We start from the raw sequence: 23,015 nt of genomic DNA on the forward strand, positions 1-23,015 counted from the left end.
ACAAACATTAAAAAAATAAAAAATAAAAAGCAAACTAATTTGTGGCATGGAAAGAGAAAGCAGTGATAGCTACCTTGTGAGAAAGCAGAGCAAGAATGGGTCTCTGACACCAAGCAACCCTTTGGGAAGTTAACTTTGAACTGGCAACTAAGGTTCTAAAGGAGTTGATAAAGGAGAAAACTGATTTATACCGATTTATACATATTATAGCACATGCATTCAATTCTGCTTTGAAATTACATCTTTTTCACTAAGTTCAATGCTTAATGAACCAACTTCATTCAGAGTAAAATAACTGCAAATTAAAACCAAAATGAGGTCTTGCTTTTTACCTATCAGATTGGCAAAGTTCAAAACATTTAACATATTGTCGGTGAGGGTATGAAGAAACAGGTATCCATTAATGGTAGAAATGTACATTTCTACCTCTATCGTACATTATACGATGTACATTATAACCTCTATCGAGAAAATTTGGCAATACCTATCAATATTATAGATACAGGGGTGCCTGGGTGGCTGTCGGTTGAGCGTCTGACTCTTGATTTCGGCTCAGGTCATGATCTCACAGTTTATGAGTTTGAGTGCCACATTGGGCCCCACACTGACCGTGCAGAGAGGCTGCTTAAGATTCTCTCCCAAAAAAAAAAAAAAAAAAAAAGAAAAATTACAAATATACCCTTGCACCCACCAGTTCCATTTCTAGGAATTTATCCCATAGATATAATACATGTGTAAAAGGTACAAGGATATTATTCATCACAGTGTCAGTTGGAAATAAACGGACTATTCATCAATAAATGATGGTATATCCATTCAATAAAATATCATACAGCTGTGTTAAAATTAAAAACTGGTGCAAAACAGCATATATAACATACTATCATTTGGGTAAGAACATAGATATACAAACATATACTTGTGCTTGTACATATATACTGTCCTTGGAAATGGTAATCCAGAACTGGGGGCAGGGCAGGTAAGAGACTTCATTTTATACTCTTAGATCAGGGGATCTTAATCTGTTCTGTGCCATGGAGCCCTTTGGCAGTTTGCCCAAGCCTATTGATCCCTTCTAAGTTGCTTGTATTTTTTTTTTTAATTTTTTTTTTCAACATTTTTTATTTATTTTTGGGACAGAGAGAGACAGAGCATGAACGGGGGAGGGGCAGAGAGAGAGGGAGACACAGAATCGGAAACAGGCTCCAGGCTCCGAGCCATCAGCCCAGAGCCTGACGCGGGGCTCGAACTCACGGACCGCGAGATCGTGACCTGGCTGAAGTCGGACGCTTAACCGACTGCGCCACCCAGGCGCCCCTTGCTTGTATTTTTTTTAAGTTTATTTATTTTGAGAGAGAATCCCAAGCAGACTCCATGCTGTCAGCACAGAGCCTGACACAGGGCTCAATCTCACAAACTGTGAAATCATGATGGAGCCAAGATCAAGAGTCGGACCAGACCATTTAACCAACTGAGCCACCTAGGCGCCCCTACCTGTAGTTTTTTAAATTGTTTTATATACAATATGTAGATTTAAATTATATTTCATATTTTCTTGAGTTCTGTGTGCTGTTCTAATTATTGAACCTGAAGGTGCAGTCATAGGAATCCTCAATTTGTAGCCAATTTGGACAGAAGTATGGATAACATGGGGACCCAATACTAGCAACTGTCAACCGAGGTGAGGGCAGTTTTATGGGAGCGAGCCCTTGAACCTGTGGAGTCTGACTGGAACTCCAGGTAGTGTCAGAACTGACTTGAATTGTAGGACACTCCATGGATATCTGCCAAGAACTGGAGGACTGGTGTGGAAAACCTCCGCACATCTGGGGTCAGAAGTGTTGTCAGTAAAAACATCTCAGTATATTCAGTGAAGCAAAGACAGTTTATTATGGTAACTTTTCACCAAGTAACACATGGTTTAAAAAACTCCATTTCACTCCCTACTGTGTGATCTTGGGCAGGTCACAGCCCCATTGAGCCTTAGTTTCCTCAACTAAAATAAAGTAAATGCTACCCTCAACCTCAAAGGATTATGGTAAGGATTAAACAAGGAACCTATGCAGAATACCCAATATAGAGCAGGTACTTCATAAAAGCTAGTTCCACTTCTTAAGTGCAGAGTTCTGTATTGTACTTTGTTTCTAAGAAGCAACTGAACTCCTTTTCAGTCTACCACCCAAAGATCCGCTATGCTGACCTGTATCAGAATGCAGTGGGAAGTGAGTGAAGAATGGCTAAGTTGTTGACAAAGTGACTCCGGGGTCAGGAGCCAGTGATAAAGAAGCCTGGCACCAGGTACCTTATCCCAGCCTTCTGCTGGAGTGAGCTGAGGACACAAAATAGCATGTTAATAAGCAGGTCACAGATTCAGAATTCCAATAAGCTCCTGCTTAAACTAATGTGCTTCCATATGCATTTGCCAGTGTCATCTCAGTGAAAGAAAGCAAATGGAGCAGAAAACACTGAGAAAAGTGACTTTATTTTCTTACCTGAAGTGTGATATACAGAAGTGGTCATTTCCAGAATGAAATGAAGACTGGCAAGAATAATTTCACAAAAACATTTCTAGAAATCACATAGTTCTATTAAGTTGACAGAGCATGCTACCACACTGAGTGTGGAGCCTGTTTAAGATTCTCTCTCTCCCTCTGCCCTCTCATGGACTCACGCCCTCACTTGCTGTCTAAAAAAAAAGTTTACAGAGCATGCCTAAAAGAAAAATATAAGCCTATTCAAGTAAAGAAATATTAGCCTAGTGTTCAGAATATATGTACAGGGGAGGGGGACAGGAAGGAATAGGGAGTAAATGCAGAATTTACAAAATAGTTAAAACCAAAACCTTGCTTTTTGAGATCTCTCACCTTAAGCCTAAATGCTTCATGCTCCCAAAGAATCCAGTTACAGGAACGAATTCATACTCAGTGTCTCATTTTAACAATAAACAGGTTATAGTCTTAAGGTTTATTAAGCTGCTTATACAAACTTAAAGTCATGAGCATGACTTCAGGATCGGCACTTTTTATGTCAAGTGCTTTAACAAAGCAGTTTAAGGCCTCCTGTATTTTCCCACACTCTTTCAGTTCTTTTCCACGAATTACAAGGGTGTCATAGTCATTCACAGCCTCCATTGCCTCATCCTGGGGAGAATCAACCAACTGTCTGCCAGACAAAGAGGTCTGTCCTGGGTTGCCAGGAGAGGTCTCTTGAGCCAAAGCATGAGGCTCAGGTGTCATTAACTTATTTTCTGAAGGCAGCGTTTTGCCAGGAGGGTCTTCTGTACACTCTGAGACTTCACCACTGCTTTCCTCGGCTCCTTCCTCCAGGTAATCTTCAGCAACCTCTGCTTCACTGCTGTTGTCAAGTCTTTCCTCCATATCTTCCACGTGGTCTAAAACCACATTAACAAGAGACCTCCTAGAAGCCAGGGATCTTCTAGAGGTTACAGACTTATTTATACTATCAGCCATTTTCAGTGAAAAGAACATTCCTGGTGGACTGATGTCACTTTTGGGAGTGGAAGCATCAAACTGTTTTACAGATAACAACTGAAAGGGAGGTGTGTTGAATGGATCTGTGCTTGAAGTATCTTTAAAAGTATCATCTTCATCTTCACCATCTGAAACGATCCTTCTAGCTTTCCTTCTGACTTTCACATTAACTATTACTTCTTCTGGCTCATCGTTTGTCTCAGAAAGATCCATACTGAGATGGGTTTTGCCATGCTCGACCTCTGCTTCAGAATTAGCTGCAGCACCGCACAGGCTATTTTCATTCTCAACATGCTGCAAAGACTGCCTGGAAAGATCTTGTCCGTTGTCTGCAGCAGAGTCTTCCAAGAAAAGATTGAAATCACATGCATACTGTGATGAGGACGCTGAAGGTTCCTCTTCCAACTTGGCCTCACTGCCTTGAGCATCCTGTAGTGCACCGTGGGATGCTGACACGTCATCATCAGCTATTTGAATTACAGATGTGCTTGACTCTGTATTTTGATTTGCACCGGTCATGGGACTCATGGGCCAGGGACTGCAGTGAAGTAAAATCTCATTGTCCTTCAGTTGATCTAGATGTGGCCCAAGATCAGCTCTGACCAATTTGTTAAGTGAATAATTAAAATTTCCCAGAGGGTCCTCTTGTGGTGCCTCCTGTGTAGGCCCCTCTTGCAATGTCTCTTTCTGTATAGCCATTCCCATGGGGTCAGTACAAATTTCGTCCACACTTCCACACCACTTGGGCAAAGTAGCCACAGAGTCAGCATCAAATGTGCTTTTGCATGGGTGACTACCATCTTGTAAGACGGTAACGTTCATCTTTACATTGGAGAGATCTTGATTCCCATGCTCTTCAGGCAGATCATCAATGATTATACTTGCCATTTGGGAACTGATTTCTTCTTCCTGGGTTAGAAGTGGTGAAGGCCAAGGCTGCGGTTTCCTTGATTCAGGGCATTTCTTCTTTGTTTGAGAAGGAAATATAGGTTCTCGCTGCCAGATCCCCTCATTTCCAGTCCTTTGTCTTTCCACTAAAAGCTCTGTATTTTGAGATTCTAATGCAACAAGGAATTGAGCTTTCTGAACCCTTTGTTGAATATAGTGAGATTCTTCGATCACATCAAGCTCTTCTTTAACAGACAGATCACGTGTGTACATCAAATCATGGTCTGAGATTCCAGCTATCCCCAAAGAGTGCAGGTAGGCAATGTGTTCATCTAGTTTCTTATCAGATCTCCTCTGAGCAGCATGCAAAGACTGAAGCTGCAGCTGGGTTGCAGAGTTCTGAAAATCCTCAATTGTAAAGAGCTCTCTCAATTCTTGTTTAGTAAAATATCGGAAAGGGTTCTTCTTATCGCCAGTAGTCTGTCTTATTAAGGAGTCCTTGAAAACCTGTCTTCTGTAGATTTTTTCCTCTACAGTCCCACAAGTGATCAGCCTATAAACTACAACATTTTCTTTTTGTCCAATTCGGTAAACTCTATCCACAGCTTGGGCATCAGTTGCAGGATTCCAGCTAGGGTCAAAAATGACCACTCTAGTTGCTGCAGTTAATGTTAAGCCAACACCACCTATTTGAGTGGTAAGCAGAAAAACAGAGTAATCTTTATTTTGCTGGAATAAGTTAATTCTTTTTTCTCGTTCCACAAGATGAGTAATTGTTCCATCGATTCGCAAAATCTTAAAGTGCCGATTCTTTAAGAGGCATTCGATGATGTTTAGAATTTGTCTTGACTGAGAAAACACCAGAGTCTGATGCCCTTCATCTCGCAATCTCTCAAGCAGCTCTATTAGAAATAGCATTTTTCCAGATTCTGCCATCAGTGTATCATCGGTTATTTGATCAATCTGGTCCACATCTGAGGAATCTTCCCCTTCATTTTCACCTGGAATAGAGAATTTCACAGACCCTAAATTCAACAAAAGACAAGCCCGTGCAGATAGCAGCCTAGGATGATCACACAGCTTCTTTAAGACACCTAGCTCAGCCAAAGGTGAGCGTGTCTCCATCAACAACTCCTTGATATGGTCTAGAGACACAAATTTCCTGTATATTTCTTCTTGTAAAGGTACAAGACGTATCCAAATAATAAAATCGTTTTTCCTGGAAAGGGAAGGCATTTCACAAATGGCATCAACATCTAGATTCTTTTCGCGAAGTCTGACCTCTGGGTTGCTTGATTTTTTCTTTTGTACCTCCTCTTTCGTCCTCCTGAGGAAATAGGGTTTTATGATTGTCATTAAGTTTTCAGATATTTTAAATCCCAAGGCTTTTTCCCCTTGGGTAGCATCCTTCTCTCTTGCTCTAGTAATAGGATTTTCATACTCCATTTTAAAAGTTTTTAATGTTCCTAGCAGGGACCCTTGACAAGCAAAATCAAACAGGGACCATAGTTCTTGTAAATTATTCTGGATTGGGGTTCCTGTGAGGAGGATGCGATTACGGGTAGGGATAGCCCGAGCACATATTGCTGACTTAGTAGATGAGCTTTTAATTTTATGTGCTTCATCAAGGATGACATAGTCCCACACAAACTCTTGGCCGTTCAAGCTTGAAAGCTGTTGCCAATTATTGATTAACATTTGGTACGTAGTGATAATGACACCATTCCTTTGCTGAATCCGATTGAGGTTTCTGGTACGTTCATTCTTACTAGGACCGTGAAAGGTTTTCACTCTCATTCCTGGAGTCCACTTAACAAATTCTTTTATCCACGTGCTAATGAGATTGGTTGGCATGATCAGCAGCACATGATTCACAAGTGTGGCATCAAACATACCAGAAAGGAAAGCGATGATCTGCACAGTCTTCCCTAATCCCATATCATCTGCCAAGATGCCACCTTTTCTTCCATCCCTATATAGGCTATAGAGGAAAGCTATACCTTCCTTCTGGTGCTCAAATAGTTGGTTGTGGAGCTCTCGATAGAGCAGCAGGCCAGAGTTGCACACATCTGTGAATTCATCATCTCCGTGTTCTGTCAACTCCTCCAAGGCTTCCTGTATTTTTTGGATTCTGCTCATCACCTTTTCATTGGGAAAAATGTCCTTTGCCAAATTGAAAAGTTTAAATGCTTCTTCCAGATCTCCATTCTTAGTTGCTTCTTTGGCCTCTTTCACATATCTGTAAAAAAAAAAAAAAAAAAAAAAAAAAAAAAAAAAATATATATATATATATATATATATATATACATACATAGATATAGATAGAGAGAGAAGATTAGAAAAGAAGGAAACAGATTGAACATTCAATCTGAGAACATGTTAGAGTCCATTTTGGAAACTAAACTGCAGTTGGGTTTTTAATATCCTCAACTCAGGATGGGAAAGATTAGCACAGAAGATGCCAATGAAAGCTGGCATCACTTAAGACACATACCCACCAGACACTGCCAGCAACACCTTCAGACATTATTTGTGAGAAATGTATGTGCAAAGGTTATTGGTTCCATAGTATTTTTTTAAAATGTCACCCATAAGAAGTATGGAGTGATATTTTCTTGTAAAACCAACCAACCAGGGGTGCCTGGGTGGCTCAGTCAGTTGAGCATCCGACTTCTGCTCAGGTCGTGATCTCATCACCTGTGTGTTTGAACCCTGCATTGGGCTCTGTGCAGACAGCTCAGAGCCTGGAGCCCGCTTCAGATTCTGCATCTCCATCTCTCTCTGCTGCCCCTCCCCCACTCGCACTGTCTCTGTGTCTCTCAAAAATAAACAAACATTAAAAAATTAAAAAAAAAAAAACAACCAAACCAACCAACCTATATCGTGGGAGCATGGAAACAGGAAAGATACCTGGGCACTTCTCAAACCTTATTTTTCTGTACCTCTGATACATTTGACACTAATGATCACTCCCTCCTTAAAATTTCTTCCTTCCACTGGATTCCTATAGATTCTTCCTGGTTTCCTTCCTGATCAGTGGCCATTTCTTCTGTGTCTTTCTTGGGATCCTATTCTTCTTTCCATAGGGCTCAGTCCTGGACCCTCTTCTCATTCCTTTTACTCTCTCCTCTGGCTTTCCCAGAGCTTCCACCCCCACCTATGTGCTCATGAAACCACTCTCTCCATTCCAGGGCTTGCCCCCAAACTCCAGTCTAGACTCACATTCCAAATGCCTTCTGCACATCTCCACTTGAAAAAAAATCTCACAGGCAACTCAAATTCAACTAATCCCAAATTAAACTTGTTATTTCCCCCTCTAAAAACATGTTTCTCCATTCATGTGATAGTAAATTGACACTACTATCAACTTAGCCATACAAGCTAGAAATCTGAAGATCATCCTTGACTCCAATTCACATGAGTCATCCTTGACCTCCACCCTCTTTTAATCACCCTCTCCCCTAGCTGGACAATCCCCAAGCCCTACTAACTTTATTTCCCAAGTATAACCTATGTCTCCATCTGCACTACCACTACTGTGGTTTAAGTCACCATCACCTCTGGCCCAGGTAATGGCAACTTCCTTACTCACTGGTCTCCTTACATCCACTCTTGGCCCCTCCAATACATTCTCTACATAGCAGCCAGTGATACTGCCTAAAACATAAAAGAAAAAAAATGTAAAAGAAATCAGGTCATTCCTCTGCTTAATATTCTCCAGTGGTTTACAGTCAATTGATTTAGAAAGGAGGCCAAAACAATTCACTGAGGAAAGAATAGTCTTTTCAACTGAATATCATATGCAAAAGAATAAAATTGATCCCCTACCTCACACCATACACAAAAATTAATTAAAAATGGGTCACAGACATAAATATAAGAACTAAAAACTCTTAGAAGAAAATACAGGCGCAAATCTTTGTACCCTTGGATTTGGCAGTGGTTTCTTAGATATGATGCCAAACACACAAGCAACCAAAGGAAAAAGAAATTGAGCTTCACCAAATGAAAAACTTTTGTGTTTCCAAGGATACTACCAAGAAAGTGAAAAGACAACCCAAGCAATGGGAGAAAATATTTGTAAATCATGTATCTGATAAAGGATTTGTACTTAGAATATATAAAGAAATCTTGTAACTCAATAATTAAAAGACAACACAATTTAAAAATGGAAAAAGGATCTGAATAGAGATTTCTCCAAAGAAGATCTATAGATAGCTAGTAAGCACAGGAAATAATGCTCAACATCATTAGTCATCAGGGAAATGCAAACCAAAACCACAATGAGATACCACTTTATGCCCATTAGGATGACTAGAATCAAAAAGCAAGAATATACCAAGTGTTGGCAACAATGTGGAAAAATTGGAACTCTCATAACACTGTTGGTGGGAATGTAAAATGGTGCAGCCACTTTGGAAATAATTTGTCAGTTCCTCAAAAAAGTTACACATGGGTGTGGCTGGGTGGCTCAGCCGGTTGAGCATCCCACCTCAGCTCAGGTCATGATCTCACAATTTGTGAGTTCAAGCCCCACGCTGGGCTGCTTCTGTCAGTGCAGAGCCCGCATCTTTGGATCCTCTGTCCCCTCTCTCTCTGCCCCTCCCCACCCCCTAAAAAAAAAAACCAAACATTAAAAAAAAGTTACACGGGGCGCCTGGGTGGCTCAGTCGGTTAAGCGGCCGACTTCGGCTCAGGTCATGATCTCACGGTCCGTGAGTTCAAGCCCCGCGTTGGGCTCTGTGCTGACAGCTCAGAGCCTGGAGCCTGTTTCACATTCTGTGTCTCCCTCTCTCTGACCCTCCCTTGTTCATGCTCTGTCTCTCCCTGTCTTAAAAATAAATAAAACGTTAAAAAATTAACTTTAAAAAAAAAAAAAGTTACACATGGGATTACCATGTGATCCAAGAATTCTACAATCAGGTACAGACTCAAGAGAAATGAAAACATCTGTCCACAGAAAATCTTGTACATGAATGTGCATAGCAGTATTATTCATACGCCAAAAGGGGAAATAACACAGATATCCACCAACTGAATGGATAAAAATGCGGTATATTGGGGCACCTGGGTGGCTCTGTCAGTTAAGGGTCCAACTTTGGCTCAGGTCATGATCTCTCAGTTTGTGAGTTCAAGCCCTGCATCAGGCTCCGTGCTGACAGCTCAGAGCCTGGAGCCTGCTTCAGGTTCTGTGTCTCATTCTCTCTCTGTCCCTCCCCTGCTCACACTCTGCCTCTCTCTCTCATTCTCTAAAAAATAAACATTAAAAAAAATTTTTAATGTGGTATAGCCATATGATGGAATATTATGCAGCCATAAAAAGGAATAAAATACTGATTCGTGCTACAACATGAATGAACCTTGAAAATGTTTTGCTACATGAGTAAGCCAGTCACAAAAGAGCACGTTTTATTATTCCATTCATATGAAATGTCCAGAATAGGCAAATTCACAGAGGAAAAAGTAGATTGGTGGTTGCCAGGGACGGGGGGGGGGGGGGTGTGCTGGGGAATTCTGGGACTTGGTGGTGGTAACAGCTAAAGGGCAAGGAATTTCTTTTGGGGGTGATGAATGTACAACTCTGTGAATATACTAAAAATTATTAAACTGTATAGTTTACATGGCTGAAATGTATGTATGGTATGTGAACTATACCTCAATAAAGCTATTAACAATAACAGAAAATTCTTCAGTGGCTTCCTGTGGCCTATATAATAGAGTTTAAGTTCCTTAGCCTGGCATTCCAAGCCCTCCTGATATAGCCCGGAACTGCTGAACCTCTCTGCCTTAACTCCTACCACTTCCTGCCTCAAACATCTTATTTTAACCCCTTATGCCCATCATGCTACTTGGTGTCATCTAAGCTTACACCACCCTCCTCTTCCTGGAATGCACTCTCCTTTCATCAAACGAAACTCACAGAACTCATTCTTTAAGACAGTAACCCTCAATGTTATGCATAATCTTCTGGAGGGCTTGTTAAAACACAGAATGCTAGACCCCAACACCAAACTATCTGATTCTATAGTCAGGCCCAAGAATTTGTATTTCTATAAAGTTCCCAGGTGATACTAATGCTTGTGGTCCAGAGACCATACTTTAGGAGCTGCTTTGAGGTATACACCAGGCCTCACCTGCGGTTCCCCTAGGCTGCCTTCTATCCCTACCCTATCCCAGAGCTGGATCAACTGTTCCACCTCAGGACTCCCCCATGTGTTCATCTCTTATCAGTGCACTTAACACATTGTATTAAAATCATTACAAAACAATCTAGCTGTATTACAAATGTATGAAACAAACTCACTGAAAGGGTAGAGACAAAAGGTGCTGACCTAATAACCTAGGAAATGAGGGAAGTCTGTATGACTAAAAACAAAAGAAACAATATAAGTATTGTACTCTAGTGGATAAAGTTGTTTTTGGCGTATGGGCTAACAATTCTGTCGCTACAATGCATGTATAATAAAATTGAAGAGTTAGGTAAATGTGGTGCCTCAGTGGCTCAGTCGGTTAAGCATCTGACTTTGGCTCAGGTCATGATCTCATGGTTCATGAGTTTGAGCCCCGTGTCGGGATCTGTGCTGACAGCTCGGAGCCTGGAGCCTGCTTCAGATTCTTTCTTTCTCTCTCTCTCTCTCAAAAATAAATAAACATTATTTATTTTTCAAAAAAAAATTTTTTTTGAAGAATTAAGTAAATGAATGGTGGATAGTGGGAGCCACGTTTCTTACCTGTTCGAATGGAGAAGCAAGAGGAGACGGTGGTAATGCATGTGGTAATGGATTAGAGTTGGAGACATCAATATAAACCCATTTTTAACATAGATACAGGTGGTTATACATAGAATATTTACAGTTGTGTGTATAAACATGGAGTATTATACACCCATATTTCCTTGCTTGGTCAGGTGAGAGGGCCTAGAAGCAAGAAAATCCCAGTAGCAAAAAGCTCACCTAGCACCCAGATCTTGGTTTCTAATACGATTCTCCAATAAAAGGAACCTGGGCTCCTTGGAAAAATGGCTGATTCTAGGACTGTGGCAGGAATTGTGTAAGATGAGCCTGGAGGAACCTGTAGTGTCAGAAAATAAGGAAGTGCTCAAACAACCCCCCACAATGATGGGAGTATGCCAAAAAGACACAGGAGCCAAATGAAAGAGCTCCCAATGGTCACAGCTGGAACAATTTGAGCAACAAAGTAAAATTGGATTAGAACCCAATGTATAAAATAAATACCTATAAGTCCATACTGATATAAATGAGTGAACAAATATAGGAGAGGAGACAAATCTCCCATGCAGGAGAAAATCAAATAATTTATGTAGATACTCTGCCCTCAAGTAAATGGAGCATAACTCCCTCTACCTAAATATGGAGTGCATATACTAACATCCTCCCAAAAAGTACAGTGTGGAAAGGTATGGGGGAGGGGAGAAGCACAAGTAACTTTAAAGAGGAGAATCCTGGCAAACAGTACCTCAGCCAGGTGATTACAGTCAACATTAACAATGATATATCACATTAACATATGTACCCTTGATACAATTTGATGATAAGGGCACTTTACCTCTCTAGTCTTCCCCCCAAAACCAAAACCTCCAATCTAAACACCAGAAACAATGAAAGATCCCAATTGAGAGAACATTTTACAAAACACCTAAGCAATACTCCTCAAAACTGTCAAAGTTATCAAAAACAAAGGAAGTCTAAGAAAATGTCACAGGCAAGAGTAACCTAAAGAGACAGATGACAAAATGTAATGTGATGTCCTAGACAGGATGCAAGAACAGAAAAAGGACCTTATGTAAAAACGAAGGAAATCTAGGGGTGCCTGAGTGGCTCAGTCAGTTAGGTATCCAACTCTTAATTTTGGCTCAGGTCATGAGCTCATGGTTTGTGAGATGGATCCCCATGTTGGGCTCTGCATGGACAGTGTGGAGCCTACTTGGGATTCTTTCTCTCTCTCTGCCCCTCCTCTGCTTGTGCTCTCTCTCAGTCTCTTTCAGAATGAAGAAATGAATTTTAAAAAAAAGATGAAGAGCAGGAAAGGAGGAAGAAAAGAGCTTGCTTGCTGTAAAACTCTGCTAGTTCTACTGTGGCAGGTCAGCTGCCCACCTCCCCAAACTCTACTGAGCTGTAGAATTAAGTTATATTCCCTCTTACTCTGGTCTTGAACGTGAGGGCATAGTGATGACCACTGGATCCCTCCACCTTAGTGCCAGCCCCTGAACTCATTCTCCACTTTCTCTTTCCTCACGACCCTCCCCACCCTCCGGGTGCCTTCACCTGGGTAACTGGTCTTCTGACTTGGTCTATGTCCCAGAGCTTGAAGGAGAAAATATGTCATTTTCTATTACTATTAGATCGTTTCCAGATCCCTAAACTGGTAACCTGTCCAGTATCCTATACCCCTGTGAAGCCTGGTCTTCTAACTACAGCCAGGCCTCCTCTCCAGGAAGTAAAGTGCTGCCTGTAAACCCTAGCTCTAGGTTACACTCCCCAGAATCATACACCTTTTTTTTTAACAAAATGTTTACTTTTGAGAGAGAGAGAGCACAAGCAGGGAAGGGGCAGAGAGAGAAGGGGACAGAGGATCCTAAGCAGGCTCTGCACTGACAGCAGTGAGCTCGATGTGGGGCTCAAACTCACAAACCATGAGATCATAACCTGAACTGAAGGTGGATGCTCAACCAAGCCACCCAGGCATTGTAATACACCAACCTTTTAAATGGCAACTGTCTGCTTAGACTTTTTTTTTATCTTTTTAAAATCTTTTTAATGTTTACTTATTTTTGAAGGTGAGAGAGAGACAGAGTGTGAGTAGGGGAGGGGCAGAGAGAGAGACACAGAATCTGAAGCAGGCCCCAGGCTGAGCTGTCAGCACAGAGCCCAACGCAGGGCTCGAACTCACAAACTGCGAGATCATGACCTGAGCTGAAGTCAGACGCTCAACAGACTGAGCCACCCAGGTGCCCCTGTCTGCTTAGACTTCTTACCACCAGTCTAAGACTCATATTGCTGGGTCCTACGCATCCTCTGGAACTCCCACATTTGTCAACCTTCTACCTGAACCACAACTGGAATTTATAGTATTCCTTGCTCACCACCACTTTCTGATTGGGTTGAACCCCTATCAGGCAAGCTGCTTTGCAGTCCACTCCACCTGAGTTAGCAGGTCTCATACTGCATCTCAGCTCCTTCCCTCTACCCAGTCTGCTCCACCAATGAAGTTGGGCCTTCTTTCCTTATAACGGAGTTAAGAGAAAAAAATGAAATCTGCCTATTATAGCACTATCCTGGATATCTGGTTACTTACAAGACCACAATGTTTTCTGTAATACAGTTTGATTTAGCCACTCAACCTCTAATCACTTCCATTTTCCAGGGCTGGAAAAGAAAAAAAAATGTCATTTTTACTACTAATGCAATCATGTGTCCATCTGAAACACATAGGATCCCTAATGATCTAGAGAATGTAACACTTCATGGGTCCAAATGTTTTCTCCAAAATTGCTACCCTATTCTTCTTGGGCACGGCTGGGGAAAAGCCAGGCCTGCTTGGCAGCCAAGAAGATAAGGGAAGAGTAACTAGTTCAGGAGAAAGAACCTTCTCCCAAGCAGAACAAGGAGGAAAACAGTGCTAAGTATGGGAAAAGGTCAGATTTATTTTCATTTACCAATTTCTTTTTTTTCAGTTTATTTATTTATTTTGAGAGAGAGGGAGGGTGGGAGGGAGGGGCAGAGAGAGGAGACACAGAATCCCAGGCAGGCTCAGCACTGCCAGAGTGGAGCCTGATGCAGGGCTTGAGCTCAAGAACCTTGGGCTCAAGAACTGTGAAATCATGACCTGAGCCAACGTCAAGAGTCGGAGGCTTAACGGACTGAGCCACCCAGGCACCCCTCATTTACCAATTTAATAACTATTTAAAAGGCACTTACATGTGAAGCTCTGATGTTAAAGAACTATTCAGATGCAAAACTGTCAACCCAGAAGAGAGATTTTAATTCCATACCAAGGGACTATAAAACAAAAATTTTTGTATTTTAATGATTGTACCTGAAATTTCATGTGTAGAACATGATTCCCTATAAGGATCATTTTATTTGTTTTTTAAATGTTTTATTTTTGAGAGTGCAGGCGGGGAAGGGGCAGAGAGAGAGGGACAGAGGATCCTGAGCTGGCTCTGTGCTAACAGCTGGGACCCTGCCTGATGCGGGCTTAGCTCTGGAACTCAAGGAACATGAGATCATGACCTGAACCGAAGTGAGACACTCAACCAACTGAGCCACCCAGGTGCCCTCCACTTTAAGAATCATTTTAAAGGACTTATAGAAAAATTATAGAGATAAACACTAGGTTCTGGAGGGGTCCTTTGGAACATTCCCTATAATATTCTTCTGGAATGTGATGGGATATGGAACTAAATGCAAAGACCCAGACCCAATAAAACTTTGTTTCACACACAAAGAAACCAGAGTTGCTCTTTGTTGGTAACCTAGTCACCAGGCTCTGGGCTTCTGGGAGGGGTGCAGGAGCCTGGTCCTGCTAACCTCACTGCGTGTGAGTAGTTACTACTATCCTTCCCAAAAGATCTCAGTTCCCCTATCCTGATCCAACTCCCTGATAAGGACCTCTCTGACATACCTCTACATATCCAGTCCCCTTGTCAATGTGCATGCGGATACATCAGGCACAACTGGTAAATCTTTTCGATTGTCAACCAGCATCAATAAAACATGTGATTCTGATTTAAAAAAAAAAAAAAAAAACTACAGGTGGCCTTAATGCCAGTACTGGAAACCGATCCATTAAAGCCTGAGTCACGGAAAAACTAGCCTGAAAAGATGGTCACCTATTGGCCTGACTTCCAGGGATGATCATGTTAACCAAAGTAGAAAACAATGTATCACAATCACTTATAAATATTAACTTAATGTTATTAAACAGCAACCTCTGGGATAAATTAGAGGAGAATGTGGTTCGCATTTCAGTCACACAGCAAGTATTACTGATTATTTGATAATTAGCTTTTCCCTGATTAGCCCCATTAATGAGATGGACAGTTAAGGGGAAAAAAAAACCAACCAACCCTACATCGCTTTACTCTTAACAGCCAGAAACTGGAAACAACTCAAGTGTCCGACTTGGGTTAACAATCTGTGGTATATTCATACAATGGAATACTACTCAATAACAGAAAAGAATGAACTACTATATGTATGAATTCATACATGTAAGAAACTCAACATTATGCTGAGCTACAGAAGCCAGGCCTAAAAGCAGCAGTGAGATTCAGCTTACACGAAGTTTTAGAACAGGCAAAACGAATCTGTACTGGAAAACATCAGAGCAGTGGTTGCCTCTTTAGGTGGAAGGTGAGAGTGGGGACAGCCTCGGAAGGGGCCTAAGGGAACTTTCTGGGGTGACAATAATATTCTACACCTTGGCAGGGGTTTGGGTTACACAAATGGATGCATTTGTGAAAACTCACCAAATTGACATGTAAGATTTGTGATTTCTTTGTATGTAAATTTTACTTCAAAAGAAAAAAAAAAGTGAAAATATTAAAGCCTAGTTAATGGTATGTATGCTGCGGTAGGAGGAAGTATCCTGATCTCTGCAATCTACTTTGAAATGCATCCAAAACGTAAGATGGATTGGTAGAATAGGTATGTGATGGAGTAAGTGTAGTAAAATGTTAATAATTGAATCTGGGTGGTGGGTCAAAAAAAAAAAAAGGAAATAACTGCTTTGCCCATAGATTACTACCCATAGATTACCTCAGTTCAAAGGCACACATAACCCGGAGTCATAACACACTGCAGTCAGGCTTCTTAACCAAGCACTCAAATGCAACTGGTTTCACCAACAGCACCAATAACCTCCATGTTACCAAATCCAGTGGCCACTTCTTGGTCTTTATCTTTCTTGACCTTTCTGTTGCATTTAAAACCACTGACCACTGGGGTGCCTGGGTGGTTCAGTCTGTTAAGCATCCGATTCTTGGTTTCAGCTCAGGTCATGATCTTGTGGTTCGTGAGTTCAAACCCCGAGTCAGGCTATGCACTGCCCATGTGGAGCTTGCTTGGGATTCATTCTCTCTCTCTCTCTCTCTCTCTCTCTTTCTCTGCCCCTCCCCTGATCACACTCTGTCTCACTCTCAAAATAAATAAACTTAAAAAAAAACCCCGACTGACCACTATTCTCCCACATGAAGTTTTCCCTCCTTGGGTACAGTGGCATACAACATTCTTTTGGATTTCTTCTCTAACCATTCCTTCTCAGTCTGTATCTTGAATTCCTCTCCCTCTGCCTGTTCCCATATAAACGCTGGCATTTCCAAAGACCTGTTGTCCTTGCACTTCTGACTCTACATACTTTCCCCTAGAGGGTTTTCTCCATGGCAGTGGCTTTGTACTGGGTTGAACAGCACCCTCCAAAATTTCATGTTGACCTGGAACCTGGAAATGTGACCTTATTTGGAAAGAGGGTCGTTGCAGACATAATCAAGCTAAAGTGAGGGTGTACTGGATTCGGGAGGGACCTAATCCAATGTGGCTGATGTCCTCTAAGGGGTACATTAGGACACAAAGAGACAGACACAGCAACAAAGTGGAGAAGGCCATGTGAAGACAGAGGCAGAGACTGTAGTTAATGTAGGTCAAAGCCAAGGAATTCCAAGGATTGTCCATGCCACCAGAAGCTAGGAGAGGCATGGAATACATTCTCTGTCACAGCCCCCAAGAAGAAATTAAGGAAGCTAACATTTTGATTTCAGACTTCTGGCCTACAAAAACGGAGAGATTTTTGACTGTGGTGAAATTCATAGAAGAGAAAATGTGCCACTTTAGTCATTTTTAGACTTCACTGGCATTGACTTCATTCATAATGTCATACAACCATCGCCACTCTCAATTTATAAAACATTTTCGTCACCTCAAACCCATGAAACAATAGCTCCCCATTCCCATCTGCTAAGCCCCAGGTAACCTCTATTCTACTTTCTGTCTATATGAGAATTTGCCTAATCTAGGTATCTTATACAAGTGGAACCATACAATATTTTTCCTTCTGTCTGGGTTATCTCACTTAGCATACTGTTTTCAAGGTGCATCCATATTGTAGCATGTGTCACAATTTCTTTCCTAAACCTGAATTATATTCCACCGCATGAAAACACATTGTGTTTACTGGTGGACACTAGGGTTGTTTCCACTTTTTGGCTCTTATAAATAATGCTGCTGTGAGCAACGGTGTACAAGTATCTGTCTGGGTCCCTGTTTTCAATTCTTTGGGGGTATACACCTAAGAGTGGAATGGCTGGGTCCTATGGTAATTCTATGTTTAACCCTGAGGAACTGCCATTTGTTTAAGGGGGCTGAGGGGATGGATGTGGGTAGGTGGGAAGCAGAGCAATCTCGAAGAGTACAATAATTTGGTTAAGAGAAGAAATGGGTGCCTGGGTGGCTCAGTCAGTTAAGCGTCTGACTTCGGCCCAGGTCATGATCTTGCAGTTCATTAGTTCGAGCCCCGCATGGGGCTCTGTGCTGACAGCTCAGAACCTAGAGCCCGTTTTGGATTCTGTGTCTCCCTCTCTCTCTGTCCCTCCCCTGCTCACACTGTGTCTCTCTCTCTCTCAAAAATGAATAAACATTAATTTTTTTAATCCAAAGCCACCGTTCTATCCACCATTTCACCTTGCCTCCATGTATTTCCCAGGCCAACTATCAAGATCCAGAGATCTGCTTTCAATCCTACTTCTACCATGCTCCAGCAATACTAAACTCCTACACTACTCTGAAGGAGCCATGCTTCCTCTTGCTTCTGAACCTTTACTCACAAAACTGTCTAATACGCCATGTGCATCAGCTTCTTTCCCACTGCTGAGCTAATTCCCACTCATCCTTTAAGTCAGTAAGCCCTCTCTGACTCTCTGACAACCTCCCTCTCCCTCCCTCCCTCCCTCCCTCTCTCTCTCTCTCTCTCTCTCTCTCACACACACACACACACACACACACACACACACACACACACTATCCCAGAATTGTGGATTAAGGACATATCCTCTGTATTTCTATTATGGAAATCTTCATTTTTCTTTCTTCCCCACTAGATTATAAATACGTGTGTCTTTTTCACCACTGCATCCTCAGCAACCAGCAGAGTGGGTTGATCCACTGGAGACACTTGGTTAATGTTTGCTGAAGGCATGGAAGGGCGAGATCAGAATACTCAGAAAGCTTAGAGAAAGCATCTTTCAGATATGATCGTTTGTCTTTCCAGAGTCTGCAATCCCCCATCAAAGCTACCTTAAAAGTTCTTCCACTAACCATACTAGCAGACTATAATCTGCCCAGTCACTTAAGACCTGGCCTGTGTGGTTTGAAAAACAATGCCTTCAACTAAAATAAACTTTCTTGAAGGGGAAAAAAGAAAAACAATCCCTTTAAGACAGCACATTAAGCAGAATTCTGAGAAAGTTACTTCAACATTAATACAATTTAGGGGTGCCTGGGTGGCTCAATTGGTTAAGCTTCTGACTTCAGCTCAGGTCATGATCTCACTGTTTGTGGGTTCAAGCCCCGCATCAGGCTCTGTGCTGACAGCTCAGAGCCTGGAGCCCGCTTCAGAGTCTGTGTCTCCCTCTCTCTCTGCTCTTCCCCCTCTCACACTCTGTGTCTCTCAAAAATAAATAAAACATTTAAAAAATTAAAATAAATAAAATAAATGCTTTTATAAGCAGCCCTGTTTAAAAACAAATCCAGGGGTGCCTGGGTGGCTCAGTCGGTTGAACATCTGACTTCAGCTCAGATTATGATCTCACGGTTCATGAGTTCGAGCCTGGCACTGGGCTCTGCACTGACAGTGCAGAGCCTGCTTCAGATCCTCTGTCTCCCTCTCTCTCTTCCCCTTGCCCATGTTGTCTCTCTTGCTCTCAAAAATAAAGATTAAAAAATTAAAAACAAATCCAAAACATTGGGCTACTAGAGACCTCAATGGAAGAACTTGAGCTTGGCTATAAAACCCAGCCAAATCTTAGATCCTAAGAATAACTGCTCCTGAATTAGCTCCAATCAGAAGTAGCATGGAGGCACCAATCCTCATCATGCCCGTGGAAGCGCTCACTCTGAACATTTTCCTGTAATAATCACCCAATGTTTCCAGGTCCTCCACTGGTGAAATTATAACCACTATGTTTGGAGACATCTGACTAACGAAATAAGCTAAGAGATCTTCAGTTGTGCATCACATAGGAATTAAGCACTATGTGTCAAGCACTGTGCTAAACACTGGAGATACAGTGGAGAGCAAGCCAGGGCTCTGCCTTTGTGCAGCCTGTAACAGGGACTGACATTTATCAACGAATCACATAAATAACTAGTTACAAACTGTAACAACGGCATGAAGGCTATTAAAGCATACATCAGGGAAATCTAGGGATGAGAGCAGTGGGTCTCAAACCTCACAGAATTCTATCTTAATTTTTGAGGTTTGGTCCTTGCTAAATACACCCAATGTGTAGTGGTCACAAAGCAAAGACCTGTGGGGACAAGGCAAGTAACTGCAATGAGTGAAAATGCTGTGTGAAAAGTAACACTGGGGCACATGTGCCCTATTTAAAGGGGGCAGGCTGCTACTGGTCTCCAGATGCTAGTTACAGTTGCAGGAATAAAAGCCCAGGATTGCCAAGATCTTCTGACTATTGAAGATCAGTTGGAAACTCTGATTTTTATGGGAATTTCTCCTGATTTTTAAATGGTAACTAATGGGGCATCTGGGTGGCTCAGTCAGTTCAGCGTCCAACTCTTGGTTTCAGCTCAGGTTTGATCTCACGGTTCGTGGGATCAAGCCCCCGCTTTGGGCTCTGAGCTGGCAGTGTGGAGCCTGCTGGGGATTCTCTCTCTTTGTCCTTCCCCTACTCGTTCTCTCTCTCTCTTGAAATAAATAAACAAACATTTAAATGGTAACTAATGCAGAAGGTTTTTTTTCTTTTTTTTTTTAACGTTTATTTATTTTTGAGACAGAGAGAGACAGAGCATGAACGAGGGAGGGGCAGAGAGAGAGGGAGACACAGAATCGGAAACAGGCTCCAGGCTCTGAGCCGTCAGCCCAGAGCCCGATGCGGGGCTGGAACTCACAGACCGCAAGATCGTGACCTGAGCTGAAGTCGAACGCTTAACCGACTGAGCCACCCAGGCACCCCAATGCAGAAGTTTTTAAAATACTAGTAAGAACAAACAAAACTTACCTGTGAACATGGCTCATGGGCTGCCAATCTGTGGCCTATAGTTTATCTGAGCTAGAAAAAGCACCATTGGGTTTGGCTGAATCCCCTCTCCAAATGTTTTCTCCTAAAAAATGGTAGGCCTGTAGTTCTCTGGACAGGAACCTAGTCAAGGTTTGGTTTGGGGCTTAACACTGTCCCTCTATGTCCTCTGTTTCACCTGTAAGTCCAATCACTTACAACAGTATAAGGCTTTCTATAGTACTCACTATCTGTGTCACTGGCTTTGGACTCCACAGCTAAGAACTATCTGGACCAAACCATATGGCCCAAAAGAGATCCAAGGTTCTTAGTGCCTTCCAGGTCCTTTATACCCTGTCGCAAAGAGACTACAAGCAGGCAGGAAGAGGAAGCCCTAGTTTAAAGTGGGTAAAGGCAGGTAGGGATCTAGTCCCCCTCCTTTGTAACTTCAACCTGAAAATTTTGGTTAAACCGGGCAAACGTTCCTCTGCCAGAATAAACAGGAAGACAGCATCCTCTTACATGTTAACAACATGCCCTCAGAAAGCAGCTGAACTTGCTGGCTAATTACTCTGGAAAAGACAGCTAATTAATAATTATGTCAAAACCAAAATTACCTTTTTTTTCTGGCATAGCAGATGTGCGTTGGCACCCAGATGGGTCATACCAGCCAAAGCGCCTCAGCAGGAAATAGTTTCATCACTTGGGAGAGTATTTGGTGGCCAATATCCTGACTGGCCCTTTGGAATGAAGTCTAACTAAAAATGAAAAATTCTCCAGGAACAATATTAAGTTCTCTTAGAATAGGTATAGACTTTTAGTACTTCCAGCCCGTAATCTGCCAGCCCAAGGTTATCTGGTTAGCCACTATATTGTAGTGCAAAACTCTGGGGCTTCAAGCAAGTACTTATTCCAGGATTGGGACAAACCTGGGGTTGTTTGGAAAGAAGTTCTGAACCCTCAAGTTTGCCTTCAATTCACCTAGTGGGGAAGGGGACAAGACCTTCCATTAAGATGAAAATAAAAATCTAAAAACCATTGGGGCGCCTGGGTGGCTCAGTTGGTTAAGCATCTGACTTTCGCTCAGGTCATGATCTCACAGCTCATGGGTTCAAGCCCCGGGGTCAGGCTCTGTGCTGACAGCTCAGAGCCTGGAGCCTGCTTCGGATTCTGTGTCTCCATCTCTCTTCCCCCTCCCACTCATGTTCTGTCTATAAATAAATAAATAAATAAATAAATAAACCATTTAAAAAATTTTCTAAAAAAATCTAAAAACCATTACCTAGGTGATGGTTGCAATAATAATTCATTAAACTGAATACCTGTTTTATACATTTTCATATATATATATATATATATATATATATATATCAGAACAAAAGTTGTAAAAGAATGTTACTTGCCTAAATACAATTCAAAAAAAATTTTTGAATTTAAAAAATTCTTTTAACGTTTATTAAGTGGGGGAGGGACAGAGAGAGAGGGAGACACAGAATCCGAAGCAGGTTCCAGCCTCCAAGCTGTCAGCACGGAGCCCAACATGGGGTTTGAACTCGTGAGCCTCAAGATCATGACCTGAGCCAAAGTTGGATGCTTAACCGACTGAACCTCCCAGCTGCCCCTACGATGCAATTTTGAATACTGATCTTGTAGCTTGCAACTTTGGTGAACTCTTTTATTAGCTCTTATAGTTTTTTGTGGATTCATTAGGACTTTCTACATAAAACACCATTTTATCTGCAAATACAGATAGTTTTATTTCCTTCTTTCCAATTTCCATGCCTTTTAGTTCTTTTTCTTGCCTATTTGCCATGGCTAGAACCTGTATTATAATGTTGAATTATAATATTGAACAGAAGTGGCGACAGCAGACACCATTATCATGTTCCTAATAAAAGATGGAAAGCTTTCGGTCTTTCACCATTAAGTATAATGTTAGCTTTGAGTTTCTGTAGACACCTTTGATTAGACTGAGGAAGTTACCTTGGATTCCTAGTTTGTTGAGCTTGTATAATTAAAGGGTGCTAGATTTCTCAAAGGCTTTTTCTGCACATATTGAGAAGAACATATGGCTTTGTTCTTTGGCTCTGGATAAGATTGATAGGTCCACTCTGAAGTAGAGATGTCAGGGAAGCAGTTGGATACATGAGCCTAGAGTTCAGAAGAGGTCAGGACTACAGACAAAAATGTAAAAATTTTCAGCATAAAAATGTGATTTAAAGCCAAGAACCTAAGGGCACCTGGGTGGCTCAGTCAGTTAAGTGTCTGACTCTCGATCTCATCAGCTCAGGTCATGAGTTCAAGCCCCATGTTGGGCTCCACGCTGGGCATGGAGCCTACTTAAAAAAAAATAAAGCCAATGGGGTGCCTGGGTGGCTCAGTTGGTTAAG

General features: G+C 41.8%; 1 protein-coding gene across 1 annotated transcript in view; it reads right to left on the reverse strand.

The window, feature by feature from the left end:
- Positions 1–1,866: 1,866 nt before the first annotated feature.
- Positions 1,867–23,015, reverse strand: part of ERCC6L (ERCC excision repair 6 like, spindle assembly checkpoint helicase) — a 35,291-nt gene continuing 14,142 nt past the window's right edge. Inside the window, exon 2 of the mRNA XM_058712257.1 lies at positions 1,867–6,618. Within this exon, the coding sequence (XP_058568240.1) occupies positions 2,958–6,618 (3,661 nt within the window). The 3' untranslated portion in view covers positions 1,867–2,957. The remainder of the gene's footprint in view (positions 6,619–23,015) is intronic.

Source organism: Neofelis nebulosa, chromosome X, assembly GCF_028018385.1.
Source record: "Neofelis nebulosa isolate mNeoNeb1 chromosome X, mNeoNeb1.pri, whole genome shotgun sequence".
In the NCBI taxonomy this organism is placed as follows: Eukaryota; Metazoa; Chordata; class Mammalia; order Carnivora; family Felidae; genus Neofelis; species Neofelis nebulosa.